The sequence below is a fragment of the Dermacentor silvarum genome, chromosome 11 (assembly GCF_013339745.2).
Source record: "Dermacentor silvarum isolate Dsil-2018 chromosome 11, BIME_Dsil_1.4, whole genome shotgun sequence".
Lineage (NCBI taxonomy): Eukaryota > Metazoa > Arthropoda > Arachnida > Ixodida > Ixodidae > Dermacentor > Dermacentor silvarum.
In genome coordinates, this window is record NC_051164.1 from 3,768,134 (window position 1) to 3,780,937 (window position 12,804).

The 12,804-nt window shown below is 51.2% G+C and overlaps 1 protein-coding gene across 4 annotated transcripts in view; it reads right to left on the reverse strand.

Annotated features, from left to right (window-relative positions):
- The window catches only part of LOC119432389 (WASH complex subunit 2), a 545,737-nt gene that overhangs the window by 250,499 nt on the left and 282,434 nt on the right, over positions 1–12,804 (reverse strand). For all 4 annotated transcript variants that reach the window (XM_049658605.1, XM_049658606.1, XM_037699556.2 and 1 more), the window contains one exon: positions 5,887–6,039. In XM_049658605.1, coding sequence (XP_049514562.1) covers positions 5,887–6,039 — 153 coding nt within the window. The remainder of the gene's footprint in view (positions 1–5,886; positions 6,040–12,804) is intronic.

Sequence of the window (12,804 nt, forward strand, 5' to 3'; positions counted from 1 at the left end):
GCCGCTTCCCTTCAGGTGCCGGTTAGGCCGCGCTCGCGCAGGATTTTAGGCTACGTTCACACTTGGTCTCGAAGCTGGCGGAAGCGGCAAAATCTTGCAAAAATCCACCCGTCTAGGTGGCAAAACAGGCCGAAAAAGAAGCGGCGAGCCAAATCGGTCTTGGACCGTTTTTTTCGCTATGGCAAAGCGGAAACGTGGCGGAAAGTCGTTCTGCTCGACCGGAAGCTACACTAGCATGTAAACAACCGGTCGTAAAATTGAACATGGCACCAAAAGTGTAGGGTGCAATGCTGATCGACGCGATCAAGAACCACCCCTTGCTCTACGACAAGAGTGGTACTAAAACGTACTGTCAGCAATACTCGCGATAGTATTCAATGTCGCGCGACCGGAGGTGTGGCAACGAAGCCTTGGCGTGACCCAACTTCTCGCGCTTTTGCAAAGCCAGGCGAACCCACCACCATCGTTTCCGAGGTGTCCGCATCTTCCGTTTATTCATTGTCCATTTCTAGAAAACAAGTAGGTAGAAGTATCAAATCCATTTCTTCTTCCACTTCCATGGCAGACAATAGTTAGGCAGATTCCTCGTTGGCGCTCCATAATTCTCCTCGCACGTGCACGGTATGTTGCAGAAGTCGCGGGGTGCTTTTCTCGTCGCGACAACAGATTGGGAGCGTAGGTCTCACGTAGGACGCGCAGGCTTTGGCGAGCCCCAATACAAGGGCCAGCTCGGGTTTTAGCTTTGGTGTTCCCGTTGCTGCTTTGGTGTCCTGGAGGTGCCGACAATAATATTGTCACATGTAGGAGGTCGCTAGCGGTATACAAAAAAGAGGACGAAGTTCGCGGAGCGCTCCGAACGGCGCGAGCGCGCGAGGCGCATGAACCGAGCTGTGATCGTGGAAGAAACAGCACGATCCGAGGATTATCGACGTGGCTCCGGGCCAGGAAGGTCGCATCGCCAGCTACGCTCTGGCGACGGGAGACTTGGAGGTCTGGCCGAGTCCGTGACGTTGGCCGTCCAAGGTGTGGCCGTCGACCTCGGCAAGTTCGAGTGAGGCTCCTGGACTGGCTGCAGCCTCTCACGGCAGGACCGGGCACCCCAGAGAGGATCCCCCTTCTGCGGCAGACCGGCATGTTCGATTCTCCACGGGACGCCACGTCGGCACTCCCGAAGAGGTTGCGACGCATCCCGACGCTAGGCCTATCCAGGTGGGCCTAAGCAGCGCCGAGCGCCATCGCTGATGAGCTCATCACCGACGAAATACCGACTAGCTCACCACCGACAAAAGAGGCAACGTAAGTCGTCGGCCTCTATGGCAGTAACGACGCCCCGAACGAATACGACTTGGACCAGACGAGAGGAACTTCAAGTCGTCGGTCCGTAAGAGCCTACGTTTCTGATTTGCAACGCAGTTAGGCCGGGGCCAGGGTGGCCAGACTTTGGCGAGCGAAGACTAGCACTGGCCTAGAGATTTATAAGGTGGAGCTAGGCTCCGGAAATGAGATAGTTTCTTTTTAGTAGTGTTGTATTTAGTTAGAGTTTTGGATTTTCTATTAAGCATCTACGTTGAGTTTTGTCTTTAGTTTTGCGTGCCTTTAGTTTTGAGTTTCGGTTTTAGTGTTGTGTGCTGCGTGCTTCTACCGTTCTTGTAAATATTAAATCCTCGTTTGCTGTGCCGCCAGTCGTGTCTCTCCTCCATCGAGAGTAGCGCATGTACGCAACTCTCCGCACTCCCAAGCAAAGGTGACAAATACGAAATTATAAAATGTTATTGCAACTTGTAAATAAAAGCTATTAAAGAAATATAATCACGCCTAGGCACCAACCTGTGACTCAGCGCTACCGCGCCCGTGTGGAGAATCACGGAGCGCCAACGAGGAATTTACCGAAGGTTGCAGATGACACGCGAAGTTGCGCAAAATGATCACTTTTGATGACGGGTGGGTCAATGAATGAACATACCGCTCAAAATAATGCGATAATGAGCGCCACCACGCCGACAAACGTACGCAGACTAGATGGATGTGGACGAAAGCGGCAGCGGCGGTAGAAAAACAAATGTGAACAACTTGGACATGCGCGGAAAAGATTTTCCGGCCGCTTTGACCTTTCTGCCCGCTTGCCGCTTCCCACGTGTGAACGTAGCCTTAGTCTGCGCGCGAAACGTCTCTTGTTTGCGATTGTGCCCCTACGGAAGGCTGGTAGTTACTGTTGTGTTGAATCCCAAACCAGCAATTACACAATGCTAGTAGTTGCTGTTGTGTTGTGGAATACCAAACCAGCAATGTACACACGAAGGGGTTGATGCCAGCAGTGAAATTCCACCGACTCGCAACAGAATGCACGAAACAGACAGCCGACAAGCATTGATTACTGCTGTGTGCAGTACAGCGTAAGTAAACTCTTGTTGCAGGCGCTGACAGCTCTCGTCGGAGTTCAGGCGTCCTGAGAAATTGATTGTGTGCACTATGCACTGAACAAGACCGAAGTTCATTCCTGCATCACTAGTACACCAACCATTTGAGATTCTGTGAGGTACGAGGCCGCTTCCTGTTTGCACCGGCGTAAGTGAAGCAGAAATGAGTTACACGCACTACTTAAAATGCGTACACATGCCATATCTACGCTGTGCGGTGAAATATTCTGTACAATTCTGAATGTGTTGACGTAAAGGCAATGACGGCTGTACGCTCGCACAAAGCGGAAGACACCGCGGCCCGTGCACTTGCCGCAGGAAATGCAACCCTCTCGTATGAGGGAGCAGGGCGACGAAAGCTTCGAAAAAAAAAAATCCTTACGCGTTTTTGTGCGTATTTAAGTTTTCTAGCGCAAAGACGCAGCGAACAAGCTATTGCTATGGGAGTAGGTATAGCCTGGTCACACGTGCATTTTCACGTGTGTAGCCGTCCTTGACTTGTGAAACGCATTTCGCCCCGACGAGGACGACGCCATCTACGCTTAACGAAGATTAACAATTAATGATGTCTTTTCCGATCGGGCGGGTCGTCTCAATGATGCGTTTTCGAAGAGTGGTCCATTCAGTGGCGCGATCAGAGATCGTTGCTCCAAACGCCCACTGTACCTGTCGTAGTTACTGTATTTTACTGAGCTTACTTAACTTTTTACTTAATGCCTTCACAAGAACACGCGAGGGAGGGGGGGGACTCCCTTGTCTTTCATATACATGTATAGAGTCTGCTTAAACTACCGATATGTATTATCGATCACGTCACGTAGAGGAAAGCAGACGCTTGCCCCCCCCACCGGTCGGGATGGTGAACCCCCCCCCCCCCCGAAAAAAATTTCTGGCTCGCCTGACGAGTTTTAGAGATATAACGCAACACTAGAGACTGACGAGGTGCAAATTTCCGCCACCACACCAGAAACTGAACAAGAGACAGGCGGTCGCAATGCGACAGCTGCAGACAAGAACGTTTGTAAACCCGGTGATCTTGAATCTCTGTTACCCAGAGCTTTATTCGTCCAACCAATGCAAGTTTTGTGAGGCCAGGGCAACCCTGGAACACATGTTATGGGAGTGCAAACAAGGGGGGGTTCCAGACGGGGACGCAGCCTCGAGCCGAACGCGCTGGGAGACTGCGCTGCTCAGCTCCGCCCTCGAAGACCAACTCTGGGCCGTCCAGCGGGCCGAGGAAGCCGCCAGAGCTCAAGGACTCCTGGCCGACACCTAGGCAGGGGTATTCGCCCAAATCCCCGAATAACTCGCCGGATTATAAATAAAGTTAACATTCATTCATTCATTACGCCCCTGCCCACGAGGATGCGTCGGTGCGAGGTTCACTGTGCCGGCGCGCGCGCCGCTTCGAGAAAGTCCTGACCCGCTGTTCCCCGGTGGACATTGCGGCGCGCATCTTGAGGGCAAGCCATCTTCAGCCCCCGTCATTGTCAACCACTGTGACGGCTGCCACATGTGGGCGGCCGCCACACAGGACTGTGCTGCCTATCAACGTGGATTCGGACATTTCCTGCCGGAGTTTACCATCGCATCTGCCTAGATACTTTGTCAATGCCATCGTTCCAGCGATTTCTCCGCCGTAGGGCAACATTTAAGGGTGGAGGGATGTGGAAATCGTCGGGTCCCATGACCGCCGCACACGCAGCGAACGTCGTGTCAGACGCATGCGCGCTAGGGAGAGTTGGGAGAGGGGAAACTTTCCTTCCGCGGGTGGCGCACGGGAATCGCAAGCGCTAGCAGCGACACCGGGTGGGTCACGTGAGATCCCACTGACATCGCCCGAGTCTCTTTGGTCTCCAGGAAGCGGCGATAGCAGAAGTCTCCGCTGCCGCTCCCGTATTCTCACACGTGGTTAGTCAACTGCGTTCTTGCCGCGGCAAACGCCACAGCCGCCCGTATTTCCCCAGTTGGTAAGTCGGAAGCCCTTCTTTACCTAGTATATTATTCTCTTCGAGGGAACCCTCAGCGATGTCAACTATAGCTAGCTGGCCTGCTCGAAGTGTTAGTTGCAGTCGTAATAAATGCTTTCCGAGTGTACACGTGGTTGTCATCTATTGTTTCCTCGAGCTTGTACCTGACCGCGGTTGATGCGGAGGCATGCGCCAACCGCGGGGCTCGGTGTGCCGAGGCAGAGGGCCGTGGGCAATCGCCCCATATCCCGACAACGTCTCTCGCCTGAAGCCGTATCTTCTATCTTCGCGTTCCGACCCCCCCCCCCGTTTCTGACATGCTGCCTTACCGGCCGCTTTCGTGAGGGGGGGAAGTTAGTGTGAGCTCTAACTGTGCAGCTCATCATCGTCTTCATGTGTATATACCCGTCCTCACAATCATCATCATTTTGTCGGGTTGGTGTTCGTGGGCTGTCTCGCGCTGTGTGACAATAGAAGAGCTCTGCCATCATCCCGGGCGCCGTCTCACAATATATATATACACCATATCATAGGAAGCGAACAAACACAGACACCAAGGACAACACGGGGTCAAATAATTGCATTTCCTAAGCGAATTAAAGAAATGATAAATTAATGGAAATGGATGAAAAAGCAGCTGTCCGCAGGTGGGGAACGATCCCACATCTTCGCATTACGCATGCGATGCTCTTACCATTGAGCTACCGCGGAGCCAGTTTTACCATCCACTTTCTGGGGTATTTATGTTTTACAACTAGAACTAACCCTGCGAGTTCTAGCCAGCGCCAACAATCCTAGGCGGCAGATGTGGAACATCCTTTCTGCCGCAGGCGTCACGAGTACGTGATATTTTTGGGTGATGGCAACTGGTCAATAAACCCACCCATGCTACCTGAAGGCATTAATTGAGGTAGCATTCAGGTGCATCGATGCCTTCAGGTAGCATATGTGGGTTCATTGACCAGTTGTCTTCAGCCCAAAAAGATGATGTAATCGTGACGCCTGCGGCAGAAAGGATATCCGCCACCTAGGTTTGTGAGTGCTGGCTAAGTCCACACAAAGTCTACACTACACTGTATTAAAGAAATACACTGTGCCTGAATTGGTGGGACTGTGGCAACTGCTGTGCTGAAACACAATACATGTGACTCGTACCAAATTGCTAAATAGGCCGGGCACAGGCAGCAGTTTACTACACATAGCACATCTTGATAGTATCTTTAGGTGTACATAAGGTGTCCTCAGGTGCGTACCAAACTGTGTACCCTAGGTTGCTGGGCATTGTCAAGCAGCACCACCATGGTTTTTCTGTGTCAATGTCTCGGTGTCCAGCCACCTGACCCTGTTGCATAGTTTGTCAACCTTAAAAGTGGCAAGTAACTAGGTTCAACTTTTACGAAGCACAGCAGGCTAAGTTATTCCACTTAGACTTCCACTGCACTAGCTGAGGAAAAGTGATGTTATTTACAGCAGCACAAAAGCCAGAACTGGCCACTCACCTTTTGCTTGAAGCTGTGTTGTTTCCAAAGAAGTGTGGTTTTGTTTGCTGGCTATTCGCAGCTGTTAGGGCAGTTTTTGCACTTGCAAAAATGTCCTCCTCATCATCACTGAACAAGGACTTTGGTGGCTTGCTCTCAGTCTTTGCAGCAGCACTGAAATAAAGAGCATGAGAACAGCGAGAATGAATGGGCCCTTTTAAAGGAAGACAAAAGTAGAAGAAACACAAAACAAGTAAGAAAAAATTACGATGGTCCTCCACTATGCAGATTTCCAATGAACCTATTTGAACACAAGCTATGCTGTGTTAGCCCCTCCTTCAGTGGTGGAGGAAGGCTTGGGGTGTTCGAACACCCCTCCCCACAAAACAAATTTCAGAACAAGGGCTGTTAATTGTGGAAAGGCATTAAAAAGACATGGATGAAAGTGAAAGGTTGAATGTGAAACTACTGGGGCACCAGTTGCAGTCCTGGGGGTCATAGGTGTGATTTGACTGTGGCTGGGGGTGTTCGAGGAGAACTGCCATGAAATGCATGGTAAAGCGCCTGTGCTACATTTATAAGTTCCCTCAATGCGGTAGCTACTCTGCTGAACCCTTTCCTATTCCCTCCCGGCACTCTGTAGACCAGCCATCGTCGCATGCCACCTGCTAACCCTGCTGTCTCAACGCCTGGGTATGGATATTCCCACGGCCATTCCATGCATCCCAACCCAGAGTATTCGTTGTCTTCCCTACGTCCTTTCGGCAACCATCACTCTACGTCACCGCGTCGTCACTCGCTTTCCCCCTCACGTCGTCGCCAGTCACCTAGCGAGGGAAACTGGTTGCTGCAGTTCTGCAAATACGAACTGCCAGCTTCGCGACTTCTACAAGGCCTGCACAGTCACCACGCAATTTACTGGACGTTTTGGTCGAAGGAACCACCACAATTGCGCTTATTGATACTGGGGCTGCTGTTTCTGTTATGGACGAAAAGCTTTGTCGTAAGCACCGCAAGGTCACCTCGCCATTGTCTGGTTTGCTACTGCGTACCGCGATTGCGCAGCATATAGCACCGCTTGCTCAATGTACCGTAAGAGTGTTCATTGCCGGCGTTGTAAATGTTGTTGAATTTTTCGTGCTTCCTTCATGTTCACATGACATCATTCTTGGCTGGGACTTCTTGCCTCACCATCGTGCCATCATCGACTGTGCTCGGGCCGAAGTGGCGCTTTTCCCGCTTTCCGAAGCCCCGCTGCCTGACCCTTCTGCAAGTAAAGCCGCCAAGCTCACCGTTGTCTCCGATACGAACATACCACCCGAAATGCCCATATCTTGCTCTGCCACGCCAGATGCTACGGTGCTTTCTACACCGTCGATTATTTTTCTACGTTGCAAGGCTCTACCTCTCCCGTTTACTGTCCTCAAGACTGTACAGTGTAGACCGCTTTTAACTAGAGGCCGGATCTCTAGGCATTAAAAAAGCACGTTTTAGGCGCGTCATTACGCCCGGGGCGTAATGACGCGAGACAGACGAAGAAGCCCGGCACCGAAGCAGAGGTCAGCATTAGACCGGCACCGAAGAAGAAGAAGTAGAGGTTGCTCCTCGCCATCTTGTCGACTTCTGTTTGTATAATCGCCCGTTCAGCAGCAGAACACGATAAGGACGGTGATGAATAGGGTTTGCGTCGCCTGTGTCGATTTGGTGCATGACAGCCGTTGTCTGGCCAAGTGGGTGGTTGTCGAAGTCAAAAACGTCCCGGTACGACGCTAACACACGACAGAGCTCATCAGCCTGCGCAGGTGAAAGGTCCGCGGCTATCATTTTGTTGAATTCACTGGTAGGCAAGCTGGTGGATCCTGCTGAGCACGTCTGACTAAAAGTCGCCTCAGATGTTAGCGTGGATATTTGACAGTCACTGAGGGATGTGTTGCGAGCGCAATTCCGGATGGTAGAACACGGGCGGATAAGCCAAAGTTCAGCACAGGCAGATAAGCTTCGTTGTCGACAATTTCGACAACCGTGTGGGGTAGCGTCACATTATGTGCCAAGACGTCAGTCATAGGGGATGCAACGTAATCCCCGTCAGCGACAGCAGGAGAGGGCGTCAAAAGAACATAAGTAGTGGATTGGGGCGGTAATCGCACGTACTCTGAAGAACACAGTTGCGTAGGTTTAGCAGGAAGAGTCTCTGGGGCAGAAGGGAGTTCAAGTTGCAGGACACCGGTGCCGCAGTCGACAAGGGTTGAATGTGTCGACAAAAAGTCAATGCCCAAGATCACGTCGTATGGCCACTGCTCAAGCACAAGAAACTGAGCGCTCGTTGTATGGCCAGATATAGTAACGCGGGCAGTACACGTTCCAACAACAGTAGGTGTGCTTCCATCGGCAACTCTCACTGTACGTAGCACGGCAGGTGTCAGGACTTTCTTCAGCTTCTCACGAAGACTAGAGCTCATCACCGAGATCTGTGCACCAGTGTCGATAAGGGCCATAACACTAACACCGTCGAGTTGGACTTCGAGAAAACTAGAGCGGGTAGGAACTGTCAGACGAGGATTTCGAGGCCGGGTCGAGAATGCAGCGTCACCTCCGGGCGCTGCACTGGTTAGTTTTCCGATGCGTAGCGTCCAGAGTTGGCAGGCGACGGGAAACGGCGGGCTTGCGGTGAGCAAGATCGGCGATCGCGCGGCGATGGTGACCTGCTGTACACGTTGGTGCGCGTATCGACGTCAGGCGTGTTAGTCGGTGGAGAGCGCGACGATGTTGTACGGGAGTAGCCTTCAGGACGAGGGTTCCGGGTGCTCCAGCCAGTCGGTGACGTCTGACGGCTCCAGCAGTGCCGCGCAATATGCCCAACTCGAGAGCATGCGAAACATATTGGGCGATCATCCGGCGTCCTCCACTCAGCGGGATTGCGGTATCGCGAGTAAAAGGGCTGGTTCCGCGGCGCGACTGGTGGAACTGGTGGTGTGACTTGTGCGACTGGTGGCACGCGAACAGCGCACACAGAGGAGAGTCCCAAATTCACGACCTCCTGTCGAACCACGGCTTGAATCAATGAAACCATAGGCTGGTTGGCAGTCGAGACATCGGGCACGAGATGGGCTGGTGACATTGCTTCTAGTTCCCGTCGAACGATCCGTGTCAAAGTGTTCGAAACCGGCGATTGTGATGTAGGTAGTGGTTCCTCACATGATGACGATGCGGCAGTATTGGGGAGCCTGGTGAATTGCTGGGCGATACGGCGGGATTTAGCTTGTTCGAATCGCCGACACTCTGTCACAATAGCATCCACGGTGGCACAGTTCCTGAATACTAAGAGGTTGAATGCGTCATCGGCGATTCCTTTGAGTATTTGTCCGATCTTGTCTGCTTCGGACACGTTACCGTCAACTTTACGGCAAAGCGCTAGAATATCCTGAATATACGAAATGTATGATTCAGTAGATGACTGCGCACGGGAGCCAAGTTCTTTTTTAGCGGCTAGTTGACGACCCAAGGGCTTGCCGAACAAGTAATTCAGTTTTTCTTTGCAAACGTCCCAGCTGGTCAGATCGTGTTCGTGCGTCTCTTACCAGATGCGCGCGATTCCTTTGAGGTAAAATATCACATTCGCCAGCATAAGCGTATCGTCCCATCTGTTCTGTTTGCTGACACGCTCATACCATGCAATCCAGTCCTCGACGTCCACGTTATCTGTGCCAGAGAAGGTGCCCGGATCTTGCGGAAGCGATAAGATGACAGATGGCGGGGACGGCTGCTGCACGGTAGGTTCCGGCGCGGTGTGTGCTTCAGTGGCCATCACCGAGGGAACAACGCGGCGACCACTTCGGAGTTCCGTGCTTGGGTGATGGGGATGAACAGGCAGCGTACCCAGCACCTCCACCACAAAATGTTGCGCAAAAACGTATATTTACAAATATTTACAAAATAGGCGAGTAGCACAGGCGTAGCAGCAACCATCCAAGATGGCGAGGAGCAACCTCTACTTCCTCTTCTTCGGTGCCGGTCTAATGCTGACCTCTGCTTCGGTGCGGGTCTTCTTCTTCTGTCTCGCGTCATTAGGCAGGCAAAACAACGTTTTAGGCCAATATAGGCACAATAAATTTTTACAAAAAAGCAAACTATTTCAAACAAAGACGTGCGCGACCTGTATCTACGAAAAAAAAAAAACAAGAAATGTTATTGTGTACAATAATACAAAGGTGCCAACAGTTGAACATAGCCATGCAATTGCCCCATAACACTGCTGTACTAATGATGATCAATTCGCTTATTCAACAACCACACTGCGCATATTCATGTTCAATGGCCACTGTACTCGAGCGTTGCATTCATATTCATGTTCAACGGCCACTGCACTCGAGCGTTGCATATAGTGAAACAGGCATGAAAAAGAATACTTTAAAATTGGGAATACTGATTAAAAAAGCGCTACTTTATGTCTGCCTGACGCAATTAAGACACAACAAAAACAGATAAATAATAAATGCAAGAGAGACTACGATTTATTAAAAATTAACATGTTCTCACTTGTGGACTGTTAGGTGCAACCCTGGCAATTTTCTTATATACAGCGACATTATCCGAATTGTTCAGGCAAAACGTTCCAACACTGCCAAATACACTTCCGCCCATTTGAAGTGCACATGTTTGAAGAAATATGCTTAGAGGGCACGCGGAACGTAGTCTAAGAATCACTGTGAAGAATGTGGAAACAATAGCAAACTACCACCATCTCCAGATTTTAAGATTCAAAATTAGGCCTCTTATCACTGAGAATGATCTTGTACGCTGATAGGGAACGCCTGACGGTGGTGAACACCTTAAAATATAAATTACAAGCAAAACAAAAGCCGCATGCACATCACATTTTTCTTCCTTCTTTTGCTCTTCACTCTCCTTTCCCCTGACGGCTCTCCGCGGTTTCGCATTCGCCAACCGCTGGCGCCATGTCAGCGCGGCGGCGTATGCTGCCCGGCGCCTCCCATTAGACTGCTGCTAGTGGTTGTTTTCCAGGAGTTAGTTGAACTAGAGGACTAGGTTAAACCCCATAGAGTTCCGAACAGTCAATGTTGCCCGGTGACATGAATAACGGTCTCTAACTGCACTCGAAAGCAAAACTTCGGGGTAAATAGTGTTCATATAGGCGCAAATTTTGAAAATAAGCATTTATACGCATTTATAGGCATTTAGGCCCAAACGCCAAAATAGGCATTTATAGGCACTATAAAAACACTATAAGAGCCTTTCTTAACCTCTCATTCATGCTCATATATCAAAGTGGGGCGATAGGAGCGCAAGGAACAAAAAAGGCATTTGCCTAAAATCCGGTCTCTACTTATAACTTAAGTCGCCGGAGTCGCGAATATCCGCACTATAACCAAAGCACCAATTTTCAAGGCCCGCACATATGCAAAATATGTGCACCGAGCAGCCACGTGTATGCGACAGTCGAGGAATGCAGTTAGAACGTTTGCATTCAATGTACAGTCGAATCTCGTTAATTCGAACCAAATCACGCGGCGGCGCCTCCGACCAGCACTGTTCCGGCACCGCTATAGAGTAAAAGCTTAGGAGAGACCCCTCAATGTCGCACGCGAAAAAAAAAAAAAAAAACGCGGCAGAAATTTCACCCTCTCTCAAAATGGCAAGGTCGCCGATTCAGCGTTGCACCGGAAAATGCATGTACGTGCCGACGTCTCAGCCACGCTATCGTAGCCACGTGTAGAAAATGGCAGTGAACCCTTCTTTCTCCTTTATGCTTCCTCGACTTTCTAGTTACGTGTTGACCTTGCACGGTGCGGCTACGGCGCAGAGGGAAGCAGCAGCGCTGTCCCAGTCTGGCCAACGAAACTGCCCACGCCGGCAAACGCCCGCTTCCCGATAACGGCAGAAAATGAAACTTCGGTGAGCTGGCGCAGGGCCGGCTGGAGCGGCGGCGCCTGCAAGGCGGTGGGCATGCAAGGTGACAGTGGAAATTGAGGGAGCTACGAGGGAGGGCGAGGGGAGCCACCGAAACGGCGGAGTTGCCGAGGCGAAATCCACTTCCCTGCCGCCCTCCTCCCTCACATTCCACGGTCTCCGCGTGCGCCCTTCGCCGTGATGTGCCGGCGCCGCCCGCTCCCTGAAGTTTCGTTTACTGCCGCTATCGTGAAGCGAGCGTTGGCCGGCGTTGGCAGTTTCGTTGCGCTCACTCGCTATGCGCGCCGTGATATTTCACGACTCGCACTCAAGATTCTGGTTTCAGCCTCACTGGCTGTTCATTCGCACCGTGTGCTCTTCTCCTCCACTTCGTCTCTCTTCCTCGAGCACTCCTTGGGGCGCTGACTTCCGTACTCCCAGGCAGCCGCACAGTAACTGGTATTTCGTTTACCGCAACTGCACTATAAGCGATACGTGTATACATGGAGTGCTATGGGAAAATTAACGGGAGTCTGAAAAAGACGGCACTATATCCGGTCCTGCACTATAAGCGGTTACGTTATAAGTGGCATATACTGTATCTGGATTATCCACTATGTTTGTGTGTAACCCGCTTCAATCCCCTGTGACCTTACTGCGTGGAGAATCACTTGACCCTTGACCCGCTTCACATTCTCGATACTTACGACGACACGGCCTGTTATGAGCTCGATGCCCTCACTTCTCCATTGCTGTGCGCATCATCATCATCATCATTGTCGTCGTCGTCAGACGTTCTTGAATCTGCCTTGGACGCCGATCTGCCACCACCGTACCGCCAGCAAGTCTGCGCGCTTCTTCAGAATTTTCGCTCGTTGTTTGATTGCGACCAACCATCCCTGGGACGTACAGTGACCGTCACTCACAGCATCCACACTGGTTCCCATCCACCATTACGCCAGCGACCATACCGTGTGTCGGCAGCCGAGCGACAGATAATTACCGAGCAAGTTGACGATATGCTTATCGTGG